Consider the following 17,628-nt stretch of genomic DNA (forward strand, 5'->3'; position numbering starts at 1 on the left):
TACTTTTGTTTTTCCTCCTTACCTTTTAAAAATCAGAACCCTTTCAATTTTGCATCTACAGACCCATATGTTGGTTTTTAGAGATGAGCGAAGTTACAGTGATTCGATTTGTCACAAACTTCTCGGCTCGGCAGTTGCTGACTTTAGCCTGCATAAAGGACTTAATCCACCTTTTCCAGCCCACCGCAGCACCTGAAAGCTGAATTTTTATCAGTACCATTTTTGTTTTGATTGGACTTTTTGATCACTTTTTATTTTTTATGGTATAAAAAAGTGACCAAAAAGATGCTATTTTTTTACGTGTACGCCATGGCCCGTGTGGTTTAACCCCTTAAGGACTCAGCCCATTTTGGCCTTAAGGACTCAGACAATTAAATTTTTACGTTTTCATTTTTTCCTCCTCGCCTTCTAAAAATCATAACTCTTTTATATTTTCATCCACAGACTAGTATGAGGGCTTGTTTTTTGCGCGACCAGTTGTCCTTTGTAATGACATCACTCATTATATCATAAAATGTATGGCGCAACCAAAAAACACTATTTTTGTGGGGAAATTAAAACGAAAAACGCAATTTTGCTAATTTTGGAAGGTTTTGTTTTCACGCCGTACAATTTATGGTAAAAATGACATGTGTTCTTTATTCTTAGGGTCAATACGATTAAAATGATACCCATTATTACATACTTTTATATTATTGTTGCGCTTAAAAAAAAATCACAAACTTTTTAACCAAATTAGTATGTTTATAATCCCTTTATTTTGATGACCTCTAACTTTTTTATTTTTCCGTATAAGTGGCGGTATGGGGGCTCATTTTTTGCGCCATGATCTGTACTTTTTTTTGATACCACATTTGCATATAAAAAACTTTTAATACACTTTTTATAATTTTTTTTTAAATAAAATGTATTAAAAAAGTAGGAATTTTGGACTTTTTTTTATTTTTTTTCGTTCACGCCGTTCACCGTACGGGATCATTAACATTTTATTTTAATAGTTCGGACATTTACGCACGCGGCGATACCAAATATGTCTATAAAAAATGTTTTTTACGCTTTTTGGGGGTAAAATAGGAAAAAACGGACGTTTTACTTTTTTATTGGGGGAGGGGATTTTTCACTTTTTTTTTACTTTTACTTTTACATTTTTTTTTACACTTGAATAGTCCCCATAGGGGACTATTCATAGCAATACCATGATTGCTAATACTGATCTGTTCTATGTATAGGACATAGAACAGATCAGTGTTCTCTGTGATCTTCTGCTCTGGTCTGCTCGATCACAGACCAGAGCAGGAGACGCCGGGAGCCGCACGGAGGAAGGAGAGGGGACCTCCGTGCGGCGTTATGAATGATCGGATCCCCGCAGCAGCGCTGCGGGCGATCCGATCGTTCATTTAAATCGCGAACTCCCGCAGATGCCGGGATCTGTATTGATCCCGGCACCTGAGGGGTTAATGGCGGACGCCCGCGAGATCGCGGGCGTCGGCCATTGCCGGCGGGTCCCTGTCTGCGATCAGTAGCCGCGATCAGCCGCGCATGACACGGGCATCGCTCCGATGCCCGCGGTTATGCTTAGGACGTAAATGTACGTCCTGGTGCGTTAAGTACCACCTCACCAGGACGTACATTTACGTCCTGCGTCCTTAAGGGGTTAATTAACAAGATATTTTTATAGTTTGGACATTTACGCATGTGTCGATACCACATATGTTTATATTAATTTTTATTTACATAGTTTTTTTTTATGGGAAAGGGGGGTGATTCAAATGTATTAGGGAAGGGGTTAAATCACATTTATTAATTTTTTCCACACTTTTTTTTTTTGCAATGTTGTAGCCCCCATAGGGGACTATAACATGCAGGATATTTATTGCAGACACTGATCAATGCTATGCCATAGCATTACAATGATTAGTGTTATCGGTGCTCCACTGCTCCTCCCTGGATCTCAGGCATGGAGCAGTGAATAGACAGACGAACGAATAACGAGGAGGCAGGTAGGGACCTTCCTCGTGTCCTAACATCTGATCAGGAAACAGCGGTGGTCCCGATCAGCCCGACTGAGCTGCCGGGAATGGTTTACGTTAGTTTTAGACGCGGCAATCAACCTTGATTGCAGCGTCTGAAGGGTTAATACCGGGCACGTCTGGTATTAGCCACAGATCCTGGCTATCGTTAGCCGCCGGGACAGACCCAATATGCCGCGTTATATCACGGGAGCATGTGCAGGACGTAAATATACGCCCTGCGTTGCTAAAGGGGTTAAAATGCACTGATTGATTAAAAAAGACAGGATTCGCCCATCTACAGCAATTATGTGAGAAATGTGAAATATAAATGAAACCACAAAACGAATCAAAATAGACAGACATTTTGGTTTGCTAAGACAACTAAGCAATGTAAGAAGTGCAACTAGATGTAATGTAGCAACGCATTACATAACTTACATTGAATTGAACATGCCCATCAAAGCCGTGAAGCAGAAACCTATAGCGAACATGGACTTCATCCGGACCTAATAAAACAGAATTATTATTAAGCCAGGAACAATATTAATAGCTGTGTAAGGAAATATAACAACATGAGAAGACTGAGTAAACTCAGACGTGGAGTGGACAAAAAATTTTAACCTTAAAGGGGTACAATGCTGGAGCTGGTGCCGTGACATCATAGCCCCGCTCCCTCAATGCAAGTCTATGGGAGGGGGCGGGCATTCCAAACGCTGAGCAGAGGAGTACCCCTTTAAAATAAGGAAAATTGGCTTCTACCCCAATTGGCTTTTTGTATTTGGAACCCACTGGGTGTTCTCAGCTGCTAGATTTCATAGGAGAGGCGGAATTTACACTACAGCCTAGTGAGTGTCACTCAGGGTAAAAGAGGTGACCAGAGGGAAGTGACCGAACTTGTCCTGGGGTCTAGCAACTGAGGGGGGGGGGATGCCCAATAGGCTCCAAAGACTAATTTGCATGTCAGCACTGGAGGGGTCAATTCTCTAATGAGAGGCATGTGTAGATTCAGGGTCCAATATACACCCATGCCTTTACTTTATACTATAAACTCTACTGACAGCTCCACTTTACTTGTACATACCATAGACAAATCACGATTATTATTCTTCAGCTTCTCCTCTTGACGTTCTAGAATAATGACATAAGTGATACGTTATCACCATTACAGTTATAAAAATACAATTCTACACAGTAGTTTTGGTACTAAACAGATTTAAAGGGGTATTCCAGGAAAAAAAAAACTCCCTTCTATATATCAACTGGCTCCAGAAAGTTAAACAGATTTGTAAATTACTTCTATTAAAAAATCTTAATCCTTTCAATAATTATCAGCTGCTGAAGTTGAGTTGTTGTTTTCTGTCTGGCAACCGTGCTCTCTGCTGACATCTCTGCTTGTCTCAGGAACTGCACAGAGTAGAAGAGGTTTGCTATGGGGATTTGTTTCTAAACTGGGTGGTTCCCGAGACAGGTGTCATCAGAGAGCACTTAAGACAGAAAAGAACAACTCAACTTCAGAAGCTCAGAAATAGTGAAAGGATTACGATTTTTCAATAGAAGTAATTTGCAAATCTGTTTAACTTTCTGGAGCCAGTTGATGTATAAAAAAACGTTATTTCCTGGATAACCCCTTTGACACTTTTGCAGCCTATATTATCAGCCTGGCCGACTGTGCTTGTGTTTTCAATGGAGAGAGAAAGGAAGGAAGGAAGGGGAGAGAGAGAAAAGAAGGAAGGAAGGGGAGAGAGAGAAAAGAAGGAAGGAAGGGGAGAGAGAGAAAAGAAGGAAGGAAGGGGGGAGAGAGAGAAAAGAAGGAAGGAAGGGGGGAGAGAGAAAAGAAGGAAAGAAGGGGGGAGAGAGAAAAGAAGGAAAGAAGGGGGGAGAGAGAAAAGAAGGAAGGAAGGGGAGAGAGAGAAAAGAAGGAAGGAAGGGGAGAGAGAGAAAAGAAGGAAGGAAGGGGGGAGAGAGAAAAGAAGGAAGGAAGGGGGGGAGAGAGAGAAAGGAAGGAAGGAAGGGGAGAGAGAGAAAAGAAGGAAGGAAGGGGAGAGAGAAAAGAAGGAAGGAAGGGGAGAGAGAAAAGAAGGAAGGAAGGGGAGAGAGAGAAAAGAAGGAAGGAAGGGGGGAGAGAGAAAAGAAGGAAGGAAGGGGGGAGAGAGAAAGGAAGGAAGGAAGGGGAGAGAGAAAGGAAGGAAGGAAGGGGAGAGAGAAAGGAAGGAAGGAAGGGGAGAGAGAAAGGAAGGAAGGGGAGAGAGAAAGGAAGGAAGGGGAGAGAGAAAGGAAGGAAGGGGAGAGAGAAAGGAAGGAAGGGGAGAGAGAAAGGAAGGGGAGAGAGAAAGGAAGGAAGGAAGGGGAGAGAGAAAGGAAGGAAGGGGAGAGAGAAAGGAAGGAAGGGAGGAAGGAAGGGGAGAGAGAAAGGAAGGAAGGAAGGGGAGAGAGAAAAGAAGGAAGGAAGGGGAGAGAGAAAAGAAGGAAGGAAGGGGAGAGAGAAAAGAAGGAAGGAAGGGGAGAGAGAGAAAGAAAGGAAGGAAGGGGAGAGAGAGAAAGAAAGGAAGGAAGGGGAGAGAGAGAAAGAAAGGAAGGAAGGGGAGAGAGAAAGAAAGGAAGGAAGGGGAGAGAGAGAAAGAAAGGAAGGAATGGGAGAGAGAAAGAAAGGAAGGAATGGGAGAGAGAAAGAAAGGAAGGAATGGGAGAGAGAAAGAAAGGAAGGAATGGGAGAGAGAAAGGAAGGAAGGGGAGAGAGAGAGGAAGGAAGGAAGGAAGGGGAGAGAGAAAGGAAGGAAGGAAGGAAGGGGGGAGAGAAAGGAAGGAAGGAAGGAAGGAAGGAAGGGGAGAGAGAAAGGAAGGAAGGAAGGGGAGAGAGAAAGGAAGGAAGGAAGGAAGGGGAGAGAGAAAGGAAGGAAGGAAGGGGAGAGAGAAAGGAAGGAAGGAAGGAAGGAAGGAAGGGGAGAGAGAAAGGAAGGGATGCTACTGCTAGACACATCTGATTGAGACTTCTCTCCCTGGGTACATGAGGATTGGGCAGCGGAAATCCTGCATACCTGATCCTTCATTTCTATATAAATTCAATCTGCTACAGGGGGCAGGGGGAGACTTAAAGGGGTACTCGGGTGGAAGAAAAAAAAAAAATTTAATCAACTGGTGCCAGAAAGTTACAGATTTGTAAATTACTTCTATTTATAAATCTCAATCCTTCCAGCACTTAGCTGCTGTATATTACAGAGGAAGTTCTTTTATTTATTTTCTGTTTTCTACTTTTCAGCCCATACAGCCTTATGTCCTGATCCTCTGGCCCCTGCGTCGCCAGTCATCAGGCATGGAGCGAAGCTCACTCCGTGCACCAGACGATAGGGGGGTGCTGCAGGAGAGATCGTAAGGGTTCCCAGCGGCAAGACCCCTGCTATCAGACATCTTATCCCCTATCCTAGATAAGATGTCTAGGGGCGGAGTACCCCTTTAAAGCACAACTCAATACTTCAATCCTGTGCGATCTTCAGCCCCAGTGAGCGAGACGCAGTTTACCCTGGCGAGTGTGGGTGATCAGACAACCATACTGTGCTCAGCAAGTTCCATGCACAAGCCCGTTCCTGATTAACAGGACTCTTGCACAGAAGTTCGCTGAGAATGGTACGGTGGCCTAGGCAAACCCATCCCCCACACTGGAGCAGGAGATCGTGTGGGAGTCAAGTATTGGACCTACGCTTTAACGTAACATATACTAACAACACTAAGTTACAAGCCATAAAGTAATCTTACCTATCTTTTTCTTCTGTGTGCGGCCAGCAGATTCTGTTATAGCTTCCTTTTTCTTTTCCACTTGAAGGAAAAAAGAAATGTCAGATAACATTAAATGTGCTGTACACATTCAATCTCGGGGGCATATTGACATCTAAAAATCTTCTGCTCTTTCCCCTTCTCCCTGAGCTCAGCCTATCACCGGCCGAGGTGGCATATAGCTACGGCTGGCGGTACGCTGACTGCAGTGAACACTGAATCTGTGAACACGGAAGAAGACCAGACTGGAGGACCGAACCGCTGTAGCAATCACTGTCCCCCTTGTTATGTTCCTTGATGAGTGTAGTTTTCAAAATAATATACCATGTGGTTATTTTTTTTGCAGGTCTGGCACCATAGGGGCTTCCTAAATGTGACATGCCCCCCAAAAACCATTTCAGAAAAAGTCCCTCTCCAAAATCCCATTGATACTCCCTCGCTTCTGAGCCCTCTAGTGCACCCACAGAGCACTTTGCATACACATATGAGGTACTTACTCAAGAGAAATTGGGTTATTTGGGGGGTTCTCCTTTTACCCCTTGTAAAAATTCAAAAACTGGGTGTACAAGAACAAGTTAGTGTAAAAAATGTAGATTTTGAATTCTCACTTTGCTGCTATCCCTGTGAAACACCTAAAGGGTTAACAAACACTCTTCTAATGGGGTCATTTATGGGGTATTTTTCATATAAAGGCCCTCAAATCCACTTCAAAACTAAAATTGGTCCATGAAAAATTCAGATTTTGAAAATTCGCTGAAAAATTGTAAAAACATGTCAACTTTATGATGCCAACATAAAGTAGACATATTTGCCCAGATTTATCAATCTGTGTGAGAGAAAAAGTGGAGAGATTTTACCACAGCAGCCAATCACAGCTCAGCTTTCACTTTACCAGAGCTCGTTAGCTGAGCTGTAATTGGTTGCTGTGGAAAAATCTCAGAGTTTGATAAATCTGGGCCGTTGTATATGTAAATCAATATATCATTTATTTGGAATGTCTATTTTCCTTACAAGCAGAGAGCTTCAAAGTTAGAAAAAAGCTAAATTTTCAAAATTTGTCATGAAATTTGGAAATTCTTCACCAAGAAATAATGCAAGTATCGACGAAAATTTACCACTATGTTAATGTAGAATATGTCACGAACAATCAATCTCGGAATCAAAATCCTAAGTAGAAGCATCCCAGAGATATTAATGCTTAAAATGACAGTGTATTATCACCGATCTCAAAACGTACGTGGTCAGAGTACAATCTTAATAAATGTCATGAGGATTCTAGAACATGTAATCACCGAAACAATTCCTCCTGATCTACTAAATCATAAAAAACTTAGCCTTTAATAGTACCAGTTAAAAGTCTTAGAATTGAGAAAAGACCAAGAAATAAATATATATATATATATACACACACACATACATACATACATACACACACACACACACACAGTGGTGTCACACAAAGTCAAAAAAAATTGTCAAAAAATGAGCCCAGGGGTGTACCATCCCCAAAACAAGATAACTCTGATACACTGACAGCGTACAATACAGATCACCAAATATCTGAAGAGGGGCATATAGATATACAGATGAGATGTAAATATCTCGCAGATTCCTCCAGGCAAGAATAATCTGTGTACAGTTGTATAGTTGAACGCTGGGAGAAGGGGAAAGTGCCCACTTACTGCTAGAATGCCCACTCCTCTGTCCCTGCCTTTTGAGGGACTCACCTCCTTAACAGGGTGGCCTCAACCACGGTGCCGGGCCCAACTCTGAGTGTGGGAGAAAAACTACAAATAGAGAGGCAGTAGACAGCAGGATAGATATGGATGTACACTCCGGGGCTCAAAATGTGACCAAAATCAATAGGTGTGCTCAAAATAGTGTCAAAGAAACAACAATATACAGCTAGCCAAAACAAAATTCCTACGCGTTTCACCTGCCTGGTAGCTGCAGGATCATCAGGGAACAACACTTGGCAGAAAAATGATTAAAAACAGAACCAATCTAAATGTAACCCCATTGATTAAACCGTTATGATGGAGAACAGCAAACCGGCTCAGCAACAAAAGCGCTAACATATGTATTTAGCTGATAGTGTGTGGACTCCAAATCAGAACAGCCGCATGATAATGATCATACACCACACCTCACATAGGTGCTCCCCTCATAGTACACCAACTAGCAATATCTTATCTCTCTAGCTGCAGCTGTGATAGTCGGGTGTATCTATAAGTAGTAGAAGCCATTATATATCCACTGTAGATTTAGTGTGTACAACACGAATATATCATGCAGGGATGTATAGTCTAGGGATTACACCAAACAGATGCTAAGTTATTAATACCTACAGTCTTCACATACACTTCAAGTATTGATAAACAAGGGTATGTACATTAATAGCTGATGCATAGATAAGCAAAGAAGCCGTGGTGTGTAATACTTATACGTCCCCGATGGTATGTAGACCCAGAAATACGTGGATTCTCAGTTGGTGTACACGATGATCTTGGAGGAGCCCCACTATTCCTGTTTAACCCGGTGGCATGATGCAGGCTGATATGTCTGCAGCCACCGGGGGGGGATCTTTTAAACCCCGCGGAATTCCTGCTTTCCGGTGCTGTCAAACGCCATGTAGGAAGAAATGCGCATTACCGGAACAGGATATGCGTCATGCGTGGCGCTTCAGAGTGGAACGCAAATGCGCCCTTGTGTCATGCGCATATTCATTATATGTTAACCGGCCCGCACAGGAATCCACGCATCCCAGTATGACGCATGCGTACCTTGCACCAGAAGTATCGAGAGGAGATTGGAACGCATGGATGAAACGCCTACATCACCTATTACAGGAAGTACCCATAGGGGAGACTCGTAATGATAGCCACAGAATATTAGAGGTATTTATAGATAATACTATTGGGTATGATACAGGGGGTTAGATGATGGTATACATTCATAACTTTAAAGGAGGCTAAAAGAAATATCATCGATCACACGCTTTAGATATATTATTGATAGAGCCATAACACATGGACACTTAATAGATGTATAAGATAGTAACCGCTGGCCAGTGCTAAAACAATAAATCATACTTTAATAATTAAAGGCATAGAACAGTATCGATGTACGGGCCCCTCAGCACCACCACCCATAGGGACCACGATAGTATAATAATTGTAGGGGTGGATTTTGGTTATAATATGAAAAGCGGTCATATGTTCTAAAATTCGGCGTTGCACCTCCCTCTTGGTTTTTAGAACATATCGGCGACGTTAATCATAAAAGGGACAAGCCCCTATCAAACCGCATGTGGACCTCTCATGCGTCATCCCCTCGTGCTCTTACTTTTCAAGTATTAGAGGTGGTTCGTCCTAACATAAGGGGTGGTAATTTGGACCAAAGACTCTTACAGAAGGAAACCCAGTGGATTTATAGACTGGGGACGGTATCCCTTGGAGGCCTCAATGAAAGTCTCTGTTTTACGTCATTTATCAAATAACTCTTCCCCCTGGAAATATAATGTCCTCACTACTTTGGCCGCTTTATATATACTTATATTTCTATTATCATCATCATTTTATACCCTTTATTATTACTTTTCTCTACTTGTGACAGCTTTTCATATTATAACCAAAATCCACCCCTACAATTATTATACTATCGTGGTCCCTATGGGTGGTGGTGCTGAGGGGCCCGCACGTCGATACTGTTCTATGCCTTTAATTATTAAAGTAGGATTTATTGTGTTAGCACTGGCCAGCGGTTACTATCTTATACATCTATTAAGTGTCCATGTGTTATGGCTCTATCAATAATATATCTAAAGTGTGTGATCGATGATATTTCTTTTAGCCTCCTTTAAAGTTATGAATATATACCATCATCTAACCCCCTGTATCATACCCAATAGTATTATCTATAAATACCTCTAATATTCTGTGGCTATCATTATGAGTCTCCCCTATGGGTACTTCCTGTAATTGGAACGCATGGGTGAAACGCATATATCACCTATCTCCTCTCGATACTTCTGGTGCAGGGTACGCATGCGTCATACTGGGACGCGTGGATTCCTGTGCGGGCCGGTTAACATATAATGAATATGCACATGACACAAGGGCGCATTTGCGGTCCACTCTGAAGCGTCACGCATGACGCATATCCTGTTCCGGTCATGCGCATTTCTTCCTACATGGTGTTTGACATCACCGGAAAGCAGGAATTCTGCGGGGTTTAAAAGATCCCCCCGGTGGCTGCAGACATATCAGCCTGCATCATGCTACCGGGTTAAACAGGAATAGTGGGGCTCCTCCAAGATCATCGTGTACACCAACTGAGAATCCACGTATTTCTGGGTCTACATACCATCGGGGACGTATAAGTGCCATTACACACCACGGCTTCTTTGCTTATCTATGCATCAGCTATTAATGTACATACCCTTGTTTATCAATACTTGAAGTGTATGTGAAGACTGTAGGTATTAATAACTTAGCATCTGTTTGGTGTAATCCCTAGACTATACATCCCTGCATGATATATTCGTGTTGTACACACTAAATCTACAGTGGATATATAATGGCTTCTACTACTTATAGATACACCCGACTATCACAGCTGCAGCTAGAGAGATAAGATATTGCTAGTTGGTGTACTATGAGGGGAGCACCTATGTGAGGTGTGGTGTATGATCATTATCATGCAGCTGCGCTGATTTAGAGTCCACACACTATCAGCTAAATACATATATTAGCGCTTTTGTTGCGGAGCCGGTTTGCTGTTCTCCATCATAACGGTTTAATCAATGGTGTTACATTTAGATTGGTTCTGTTTTTAATCATTTTTCTGCCAAGTGTTGTTCCCTGATGATCCTGCAGCCAGGCAGGTGAAACGCGTAGGAATTTTGGGACAAAATCCTTCTTTTGTTTTGGCTAGCTGTATATTGTTGTTTCTTTGACACTATTTTGAGCTCATCTATTGATTTTGGTCACATTTTGAGCCCCGGAGTGTACATCCATATCTATCCTGCTGTCTACTGCCTCTCTATTTGTAGTTTTTCTCCCTCACTTAGAGTAGGGCCCGGCACCGTGGTTGAGGCCACCCTGTTAAGGAGGCGAGTCCCTCAAAAGGCAGGCACAGAGGAGTGGGCATTCTAGCAGTAAGTGGGCACTTTCCCCTTCTCCCAGCGTTCAACTATACAACTGTAGACAGATTATTCTTGCCTGGAGGAATCTGCGAGATATTTACATCTCATCTGTATATCTATATGCCCCTCTTCAGATATTTGGTGATCTGTATTGTACGCTGTCAGTGTATCAGAGTTCTCTTGTTTTGGGGATAGTACACCCATGGGCTCATATCTTGACAATTTTTTTTGACTGTAACTCCACTGTACACTTTTTCACTATATAAAATATATATATATATATATATATATATATATATATATATATATATATATATATATATATATATATATTCTAAGACTATTTTAACTGGTACTATTAAAGGTTATGTTTTATATTATATTTAGTAGATCAGGAGGAATTGTTTCGGTGTTTAAAGTGACAGTGGTCAGATGTACAAACAATGCTCTGGTCCTTAAAGGGGTACTACGCCCCTAGACATCTTCTCCCCTATCCAAATGATATGGGATAAGATGTCTGATCGCAGGGGTCCCGCCGCTGGGGACCCCCGGGATCTCGGCTGCAGCACCCCCTGTCATTAGTGCACAGAGCAAACTCGCTCTGTACATAATGAGGGGCAATACAGGGGCTGGAGCATCGTGACGTCACGGCTCACCCCCTTAATACAAGTCTATGGGACGGGCTTGCATCAAGGGGGCAGTCCGTTACGTCATGAGGGGCGGAGCCATGACGTCACGATGCTCTGGCCACTGTATTGCCCGTCATTATGTACAGAGCGAGTTTGCTCTGTGCAGTAATGACAGGGGGTGCTGCAGCCGAGATCCTGCGGATAGGGGATAAGATGTCTAGGGGCGGACTACCCCTTTAAGGTGGAAATGGGCTCGGTCCTTAAGGGGTTAAGTGACAGTAGCACTTTAAAGGAGTTCTCTCTAATATGAAAACTCATTTTAAAAGGCAAGGAAGAGTTATTTCTAGATTGGGTGACATAATATAGTTGGCCAGAAATGACAAAAGTAACTTACATTTTTTACTTTGCTTTTCCACTTCAGCTTTTAACCTCTTGTATTTATCTGTTCTGTAAACTAAAACCCATGTTATACCTAGAGAGAGAGAGAGAGGAAATGGTTAAACATGAGGCCCGTTACAAAAATCTACGGTCACAACATAAGAATATATGACTATATACAAACACCTGCTGTGATCTCACACTATAACAAAATCCAACCCCTAGACCCTGATACACTGTATAGGGGATAAGTGTCTGACCTTCAGAATAGGGTCCCGAATCAGCTGCATGGAGGGCAGGGTCTGCACACTCCACAAATTCTCTTTGGGAGCCCTGGAGACACCAGAGTACAGGGATCATGAATCTCTGGAGCTCACAGAATGGAGGGATCATATATAGATGTCACCCAGAGGTCAGACGCCTTCTGATCAGATACTTTACCCCTATTCTTACACAGGAAATGTCCACGCACAGCACACAGCAGCCCACGCGGCCCCGTACACACACACGCGGCAGCCCACGCGGCCCCGTACACACACACGCGGCAGCCCACGCGGCCCCGTACACACACACGCGGCAGCCCACGCGGCCCCGTACACACACACGCGGCAGCCCACGCGGCCCCGTACACACACACGCGGCAGCCCACGCGGCCCCGTACACACACACGCGGCAGCCCACGCGGCCCCGTACACACACACGCGGCAGCCCACGCGGCCCCGTACACACACACACGCGGCAGCCCACGCGGCCCCGTACACACACACACACACACACCGCGGCCCCGTAGACACACAGCGCAGCCCACGCGGCCCCGTAGACACACACAGCAGCCCACGCGGCCCCGTAGACACACAGCGCAGCCCACGCGGCCCCGTACACACACAGCGCAGCCCACGCGGCCCCGTACACACACAGCGCAGCCCACGCGGCCCCCGTACACACACAGCGCAGCCCACGCGGCCCCCGTACACACACAGCGCAGCCCACGCGGCCCCGTACACACACAGCAGCCTACGCGGCCCCGTACACACACAGCAGCCCACACTTACCTGTATACACACACAGCAGCCCACACGGACCTGTATACACACACAGCAGCCCACACGGACCTGTATACACACACAGCAGCCCACACGGACCTGTATACACACACAGCAGCCCACACGGACCTGTATACACACACAGCAGCCTACACGGACCTGTATACACACACAGCAGCCTACACGGACCTGTATACACACACAGCAGCCTACACGGACCTGTATACACACACAGCAGCCCACACGGACCTGTATACACACACAGCAGCCCACACGGACCTGTATACACACACAGCAGCCCACACGGACCTGTATACACACACAGCAGCCCACACGGACCTGTATACACACACAGCAGCCCACACGGACCTGTATACACACACAGCAGCCCACACGGACCTGTATACACACACAGCAGCCCACACGGACCTGTATACACACACAGCAGCCCACACGGACCTGTATACACACACAGCAGCCCACACGGACCTGTATACACACACAGCAGCCTACACGGACCTGTATACACACACAGCAGCCCACACGGACCTGTATACACACACAGCAGCCCACACGGACCTGTATACACACACAGCAGCCCACACGGACCTGTATACACACACAGCAGCCCACACGGACCTGTATACACACACAGCAGCCCACACGGACCTGTATACACACACAGCAGCCCACACGGACCTGTATACACACACAGCAGCCCACACGGACCTGTATACACACACAGCAGCCCACACGGACCTGTATACACACACAGCAGCCCACACGGACCTGTATACACACACAGCAGCCCACACGGACCTGTATACACACACAGCAGCCCACACGGACCTGTATACACACACAGCAGCCTACACGGACCTGTATACACACACAGCAGCCTACACGGACCTGTATACACACACAGCAGCCTACACGGACCTGTATACACACACAGCAGCCTACACGGACCTGTATACACACACAGCAGCCTACACGGACCTGTATACACACACAGCAGCCTACACGGACCTGTATACACACACAGCAGCCTACACGGACCTGTATACACACACAGCAGCCTACACGGACCTGTATACACACACAGCAGCCTACACGGACCTGTATACACACACAGCAGCCTACACTGACCTGTATACACACACAGCAGCCTACACTGACCTGTATACACACACAGCAGCCTACACTGACCTGTATACACACACAGCAGCCTACACTGACCTGTATACACACACAGCAGCCTACACTGACCTGTATACACACACAGCAGCCTACACTGACCTGTATACACACACAGCAGCCTACACTGACCTGTATACACACACAGCAGCCTACACTGACCTGTATACACACACAGCAGCCTACACTGACCTGTATACACACACAGCAGCCTACACGGACCTGTATACACACACAGCAGCCTACACTGACCTGTATACACACACAGCAGCCTACACTGACCTGTATACACACACAGCAGCCTACACTGACCTGTATACACACACAGCAGCCTACACTGACCTGTATACACACACAGCAGCCTACACTGACCTGTATACACACACAGCAGCCTACACTGACCTGTATACACACACAGCAGCCTACACTGACCTGTATACACACACAGCAGCCTACACTGACCTGTATACACACACAGCAGCCTACACTGACCTGTATACACACACAGCAGCCTACACTGACCTGTATACACACACAGCAGCCTACACTGACCTGTATACACACACAGCAGCCTACACTGACCTGTATACACACACAGCAGCCTACACTGACCTGTATACACACACAGCAGCCTACACTGACCTGTATACACACACAGCAGCCTACACTGACCTGTATACACACACAGCAGCCTACACTGACCTGTATACACACACAGCAGCCTACACTGACCTGTATACACACACAGCAGCCTACACTGACCTGTATACACACACAGCAGCCTACACTGACCTGTATACACACACAGCAGCCTACACTGACCTGTATACACACACAGCAGCCTACACTGACCTGTATACACACACAGCAGCCTACACTGACCTGTATACACACACAGCAGCCTACACTGACCTGTATACACACACAGCAGCCTACACTGACCTGTATACACACACAGCAGCCTACACTGACCTGTATACACACACAGCAGCCTACACTGACCTGTATACACACACAGCAGCCTACACTGACCTGTATACACACACAGCAGCCTACACTGACCTGTATACACACACAGCAGCCTACACTGACCTGTATACACACACAGCAGCCTACACTGACCTGTATACACACACAGCAGCCTACACTGACCTGTATACACACACAGCAGCCTACACTGACCTGTATACACACACAGCAGCCTACAGGGACCTGTATACACACACAGCAGCCTACAGGGACCTGTATACACACACAGCAGCCTACAGGGACCTGTATACACACAGCAGCCTACAGGGACCTGTATATACACAGCAGCCTACAGGGACCTGTATATACACAGCAGCCTACACGGACCTGTATACACCCCTGTATGGACCTGTATACATAGAAGCCTACACGGACCTGTCTATACACAGCAGCCTACATGGACCTGTATATACAGCAGCCTACAGGGACCTGTATATACACAGCAGCCTACAGGGACCTGTATATACGGACACACCGGCCCCGGGCTCTAGAGCAGCGCCCGTCCATTCCCCGCACTCACCCTCCGCCAGCAGCGCCGTACACACCGATATGAACACGATGAGCACGGTGTCCGCGAACATAGTACTCATGGTGCCGAGAGACCTCAGCTGCCCTACGAGCCAGTCAGCACTGCCACAGTGACGTCACCACGCACAGCGTCCCTGCCGGAAATCAGCGGCATGCTGGGAGAGTGAAGGCCGGAGTTGTATCTACTTCCGGCTGCTCCGACGTCACGTGACACGTTCAGACTGTGCTGGATAGCCGTGGCTTAGTCTGCGGTCACATGGGGAGGAGGCCGAGGGGTTTAGGATAGATGTGAAATACAGAACCCACAATGCTTTATCGCTCAGCCTTATAGGTAGTTTCCCTTTGTTGCCCATAGTAACAAGTCACAGCTCAGCCTTTATGTCACATGTATTCACATGCTGAGCCAGTACTGCCCTGTATAAAGATGGAAACCTCCTAGAATAAAGGTCTCCAAACTAAGTTCCTTCGGAAACAGCGCCACACCTGTCCTCAGGCTGGGGGTGGTATTACAACTTGTCTTCATTCACTTCAATTGAACTGAGCTGCAATACCACACACAACCTGAGAACTTTGCTCTGATTTTCTATTTTTGGACAACCCCATTAAAGATCCACTTATACCTCATTCACATCACTGGTTCTGTACCCTATGGATGATTTACGTAAAAATCCTGATCGTGTCTTGTGCATGTGAAGTAGGGATCGACCGATTATCGGTTTTGGGCATTATCGGTATCGGCAATTACCTTGCCGATAATGTCCCGCCCCGAGACCGTCGCCGCTGCCCCATTGCTTTCCCCATCCCCGATATTCCGGTATATATATATATCCGGAATATCGGTACAAGTTATCGGCCTGAAAGGTCACAGATTATCGATATCGGTCTATCCCTAATGTGAAGACACCTCCATCACATCTGCTATACATGTACCGTATGTTCTGATCAGGTCAGGAGGAGATCACTTTATAGATCTGTGGTCTCCAACCTGCGGACCTCCAGATGGTGCAAAACTACAACTCCCAGCATGCCCGGACAGCCAGCGGCTGTCCGGGCATGCTGGGAGTTGTAGTTTTGCAACATCTGGAGGTTCGCAGGGTTGAGACCACCGTTATAGATGGTGGGTGTCAGCTGCTAATAGCAGCTGGAACACGCAAACAGTGACCGATATCATGCTCATAGTTAGTTAACCCCTTAAATGCCATTATCAATAGTGAAAGCTGCATTTAAAAAGGCTAAGGCCATGTTCACATGCCGGAATTTCCATGCGGAATTCCGCATTGGAATTCTGCAGATTCATCTGCAGCAGAGTCCCATTGTATAAATGGTATTCTGCTGCGCAGTGCACATGGCTGAATTTCCGCTGTTTCCATGTTTCTGGCACAGATATTCTGATTTCCGTGTCCGCAGAAAGAATGAACCTGTCCATTCTTTATTCAGACGCCGCACAGAATGCATAGCTGTCTATAAGAAGGCACATACCCGTGCAGTCTAAGCGCCAGCATGCGATGCTGGTGCCTGCAGTCTGCGGAATGTCCTCACAAAGATTTTCAGAGCAGACATTCCTATAAGTGAACGTAGCCTAAACCACAGGTTGCGCTCCTGTCAGGTGCCCAATTTATTATAAAAATCCCTCTTTCCATTAGATCACAGTGTTAAAAATCCTCTCAGGGGAAGGGGGCGTGCCCCTCCCTTGTGGCGGTGGGAGGGCCTTGTCCATGACTCATGGACAAGCTAATGCAGGACTGGTTAGTGTCCCAGTAGTTATGGGGACCCCTAGTGGTGGGATTTTCCGGAGCAATTTATTTATTTATTTTTTAAATATTACAAAAGGAATTTTCATCAGTAACAACATATAAAAAGTTTTAGGATCTGACAGTGCCCAATTAAAGTGGCACTCC

The 17,628-nt window shown here is 45.7% G+C and overlaps 1 protein-coding gene across 1 annotated transcript in view; it reads right to left on the minus strand.

The window, feature by feature from the left end:
- The window catches only part of TMCO1 (transmembrane and coiled-coil domains 1), a 36,096-nt gene extending 20,219 nt beyond the window's left edge, over positions 1 to 15,877 (minus strand). The window contains exons 1-5 of the mRNA XM_056523598.1: positions 15,723 to 15,877; positions 11,950 to 12,027; positions 5,763 to 5,822; positions 3,094 to 3,140; positions 2,451 to 2,518 (exon numbers count right to left, since the gene is read on the minus strand). Of these exons, the coding sequence (XP_056379573.1) occupies positions 2,451 to 2,518; positions 3,094 to 3,140; positions 5,763 to 5,822; positions 11,950 to 12,027; positions 15,723 to 15,792 (323 nt within the window). The 5' untranslated portion in view covers positions 15,793 to 15,877. The remainder of the gene's footprint in view (positions 1 to 2,450; positions 2,519 to 3,093; positions 3,141 to 5,762; positions 5,823 to 11,949; positions 12,028 to 15,722) is intronic.
- Between the last annotated feature and the right edge of the window lie 1,751 nt (positions 15,878 to 17,628).

Source organism: Hyla sarda, chromosome 6 (assembly GCF_029499605.1).
Source record: "Hyla sarda isolate aHylSar1 chromosome 6, aHylSar1.hap1, whole genome shotgun sequence".
In the NCBI taxonomy this organism is placed as follows: Eukaryota; Metazoa; Chordata; class Amphibia; order Anura; family Hylidae; genus Hyla; species Hyla sarda.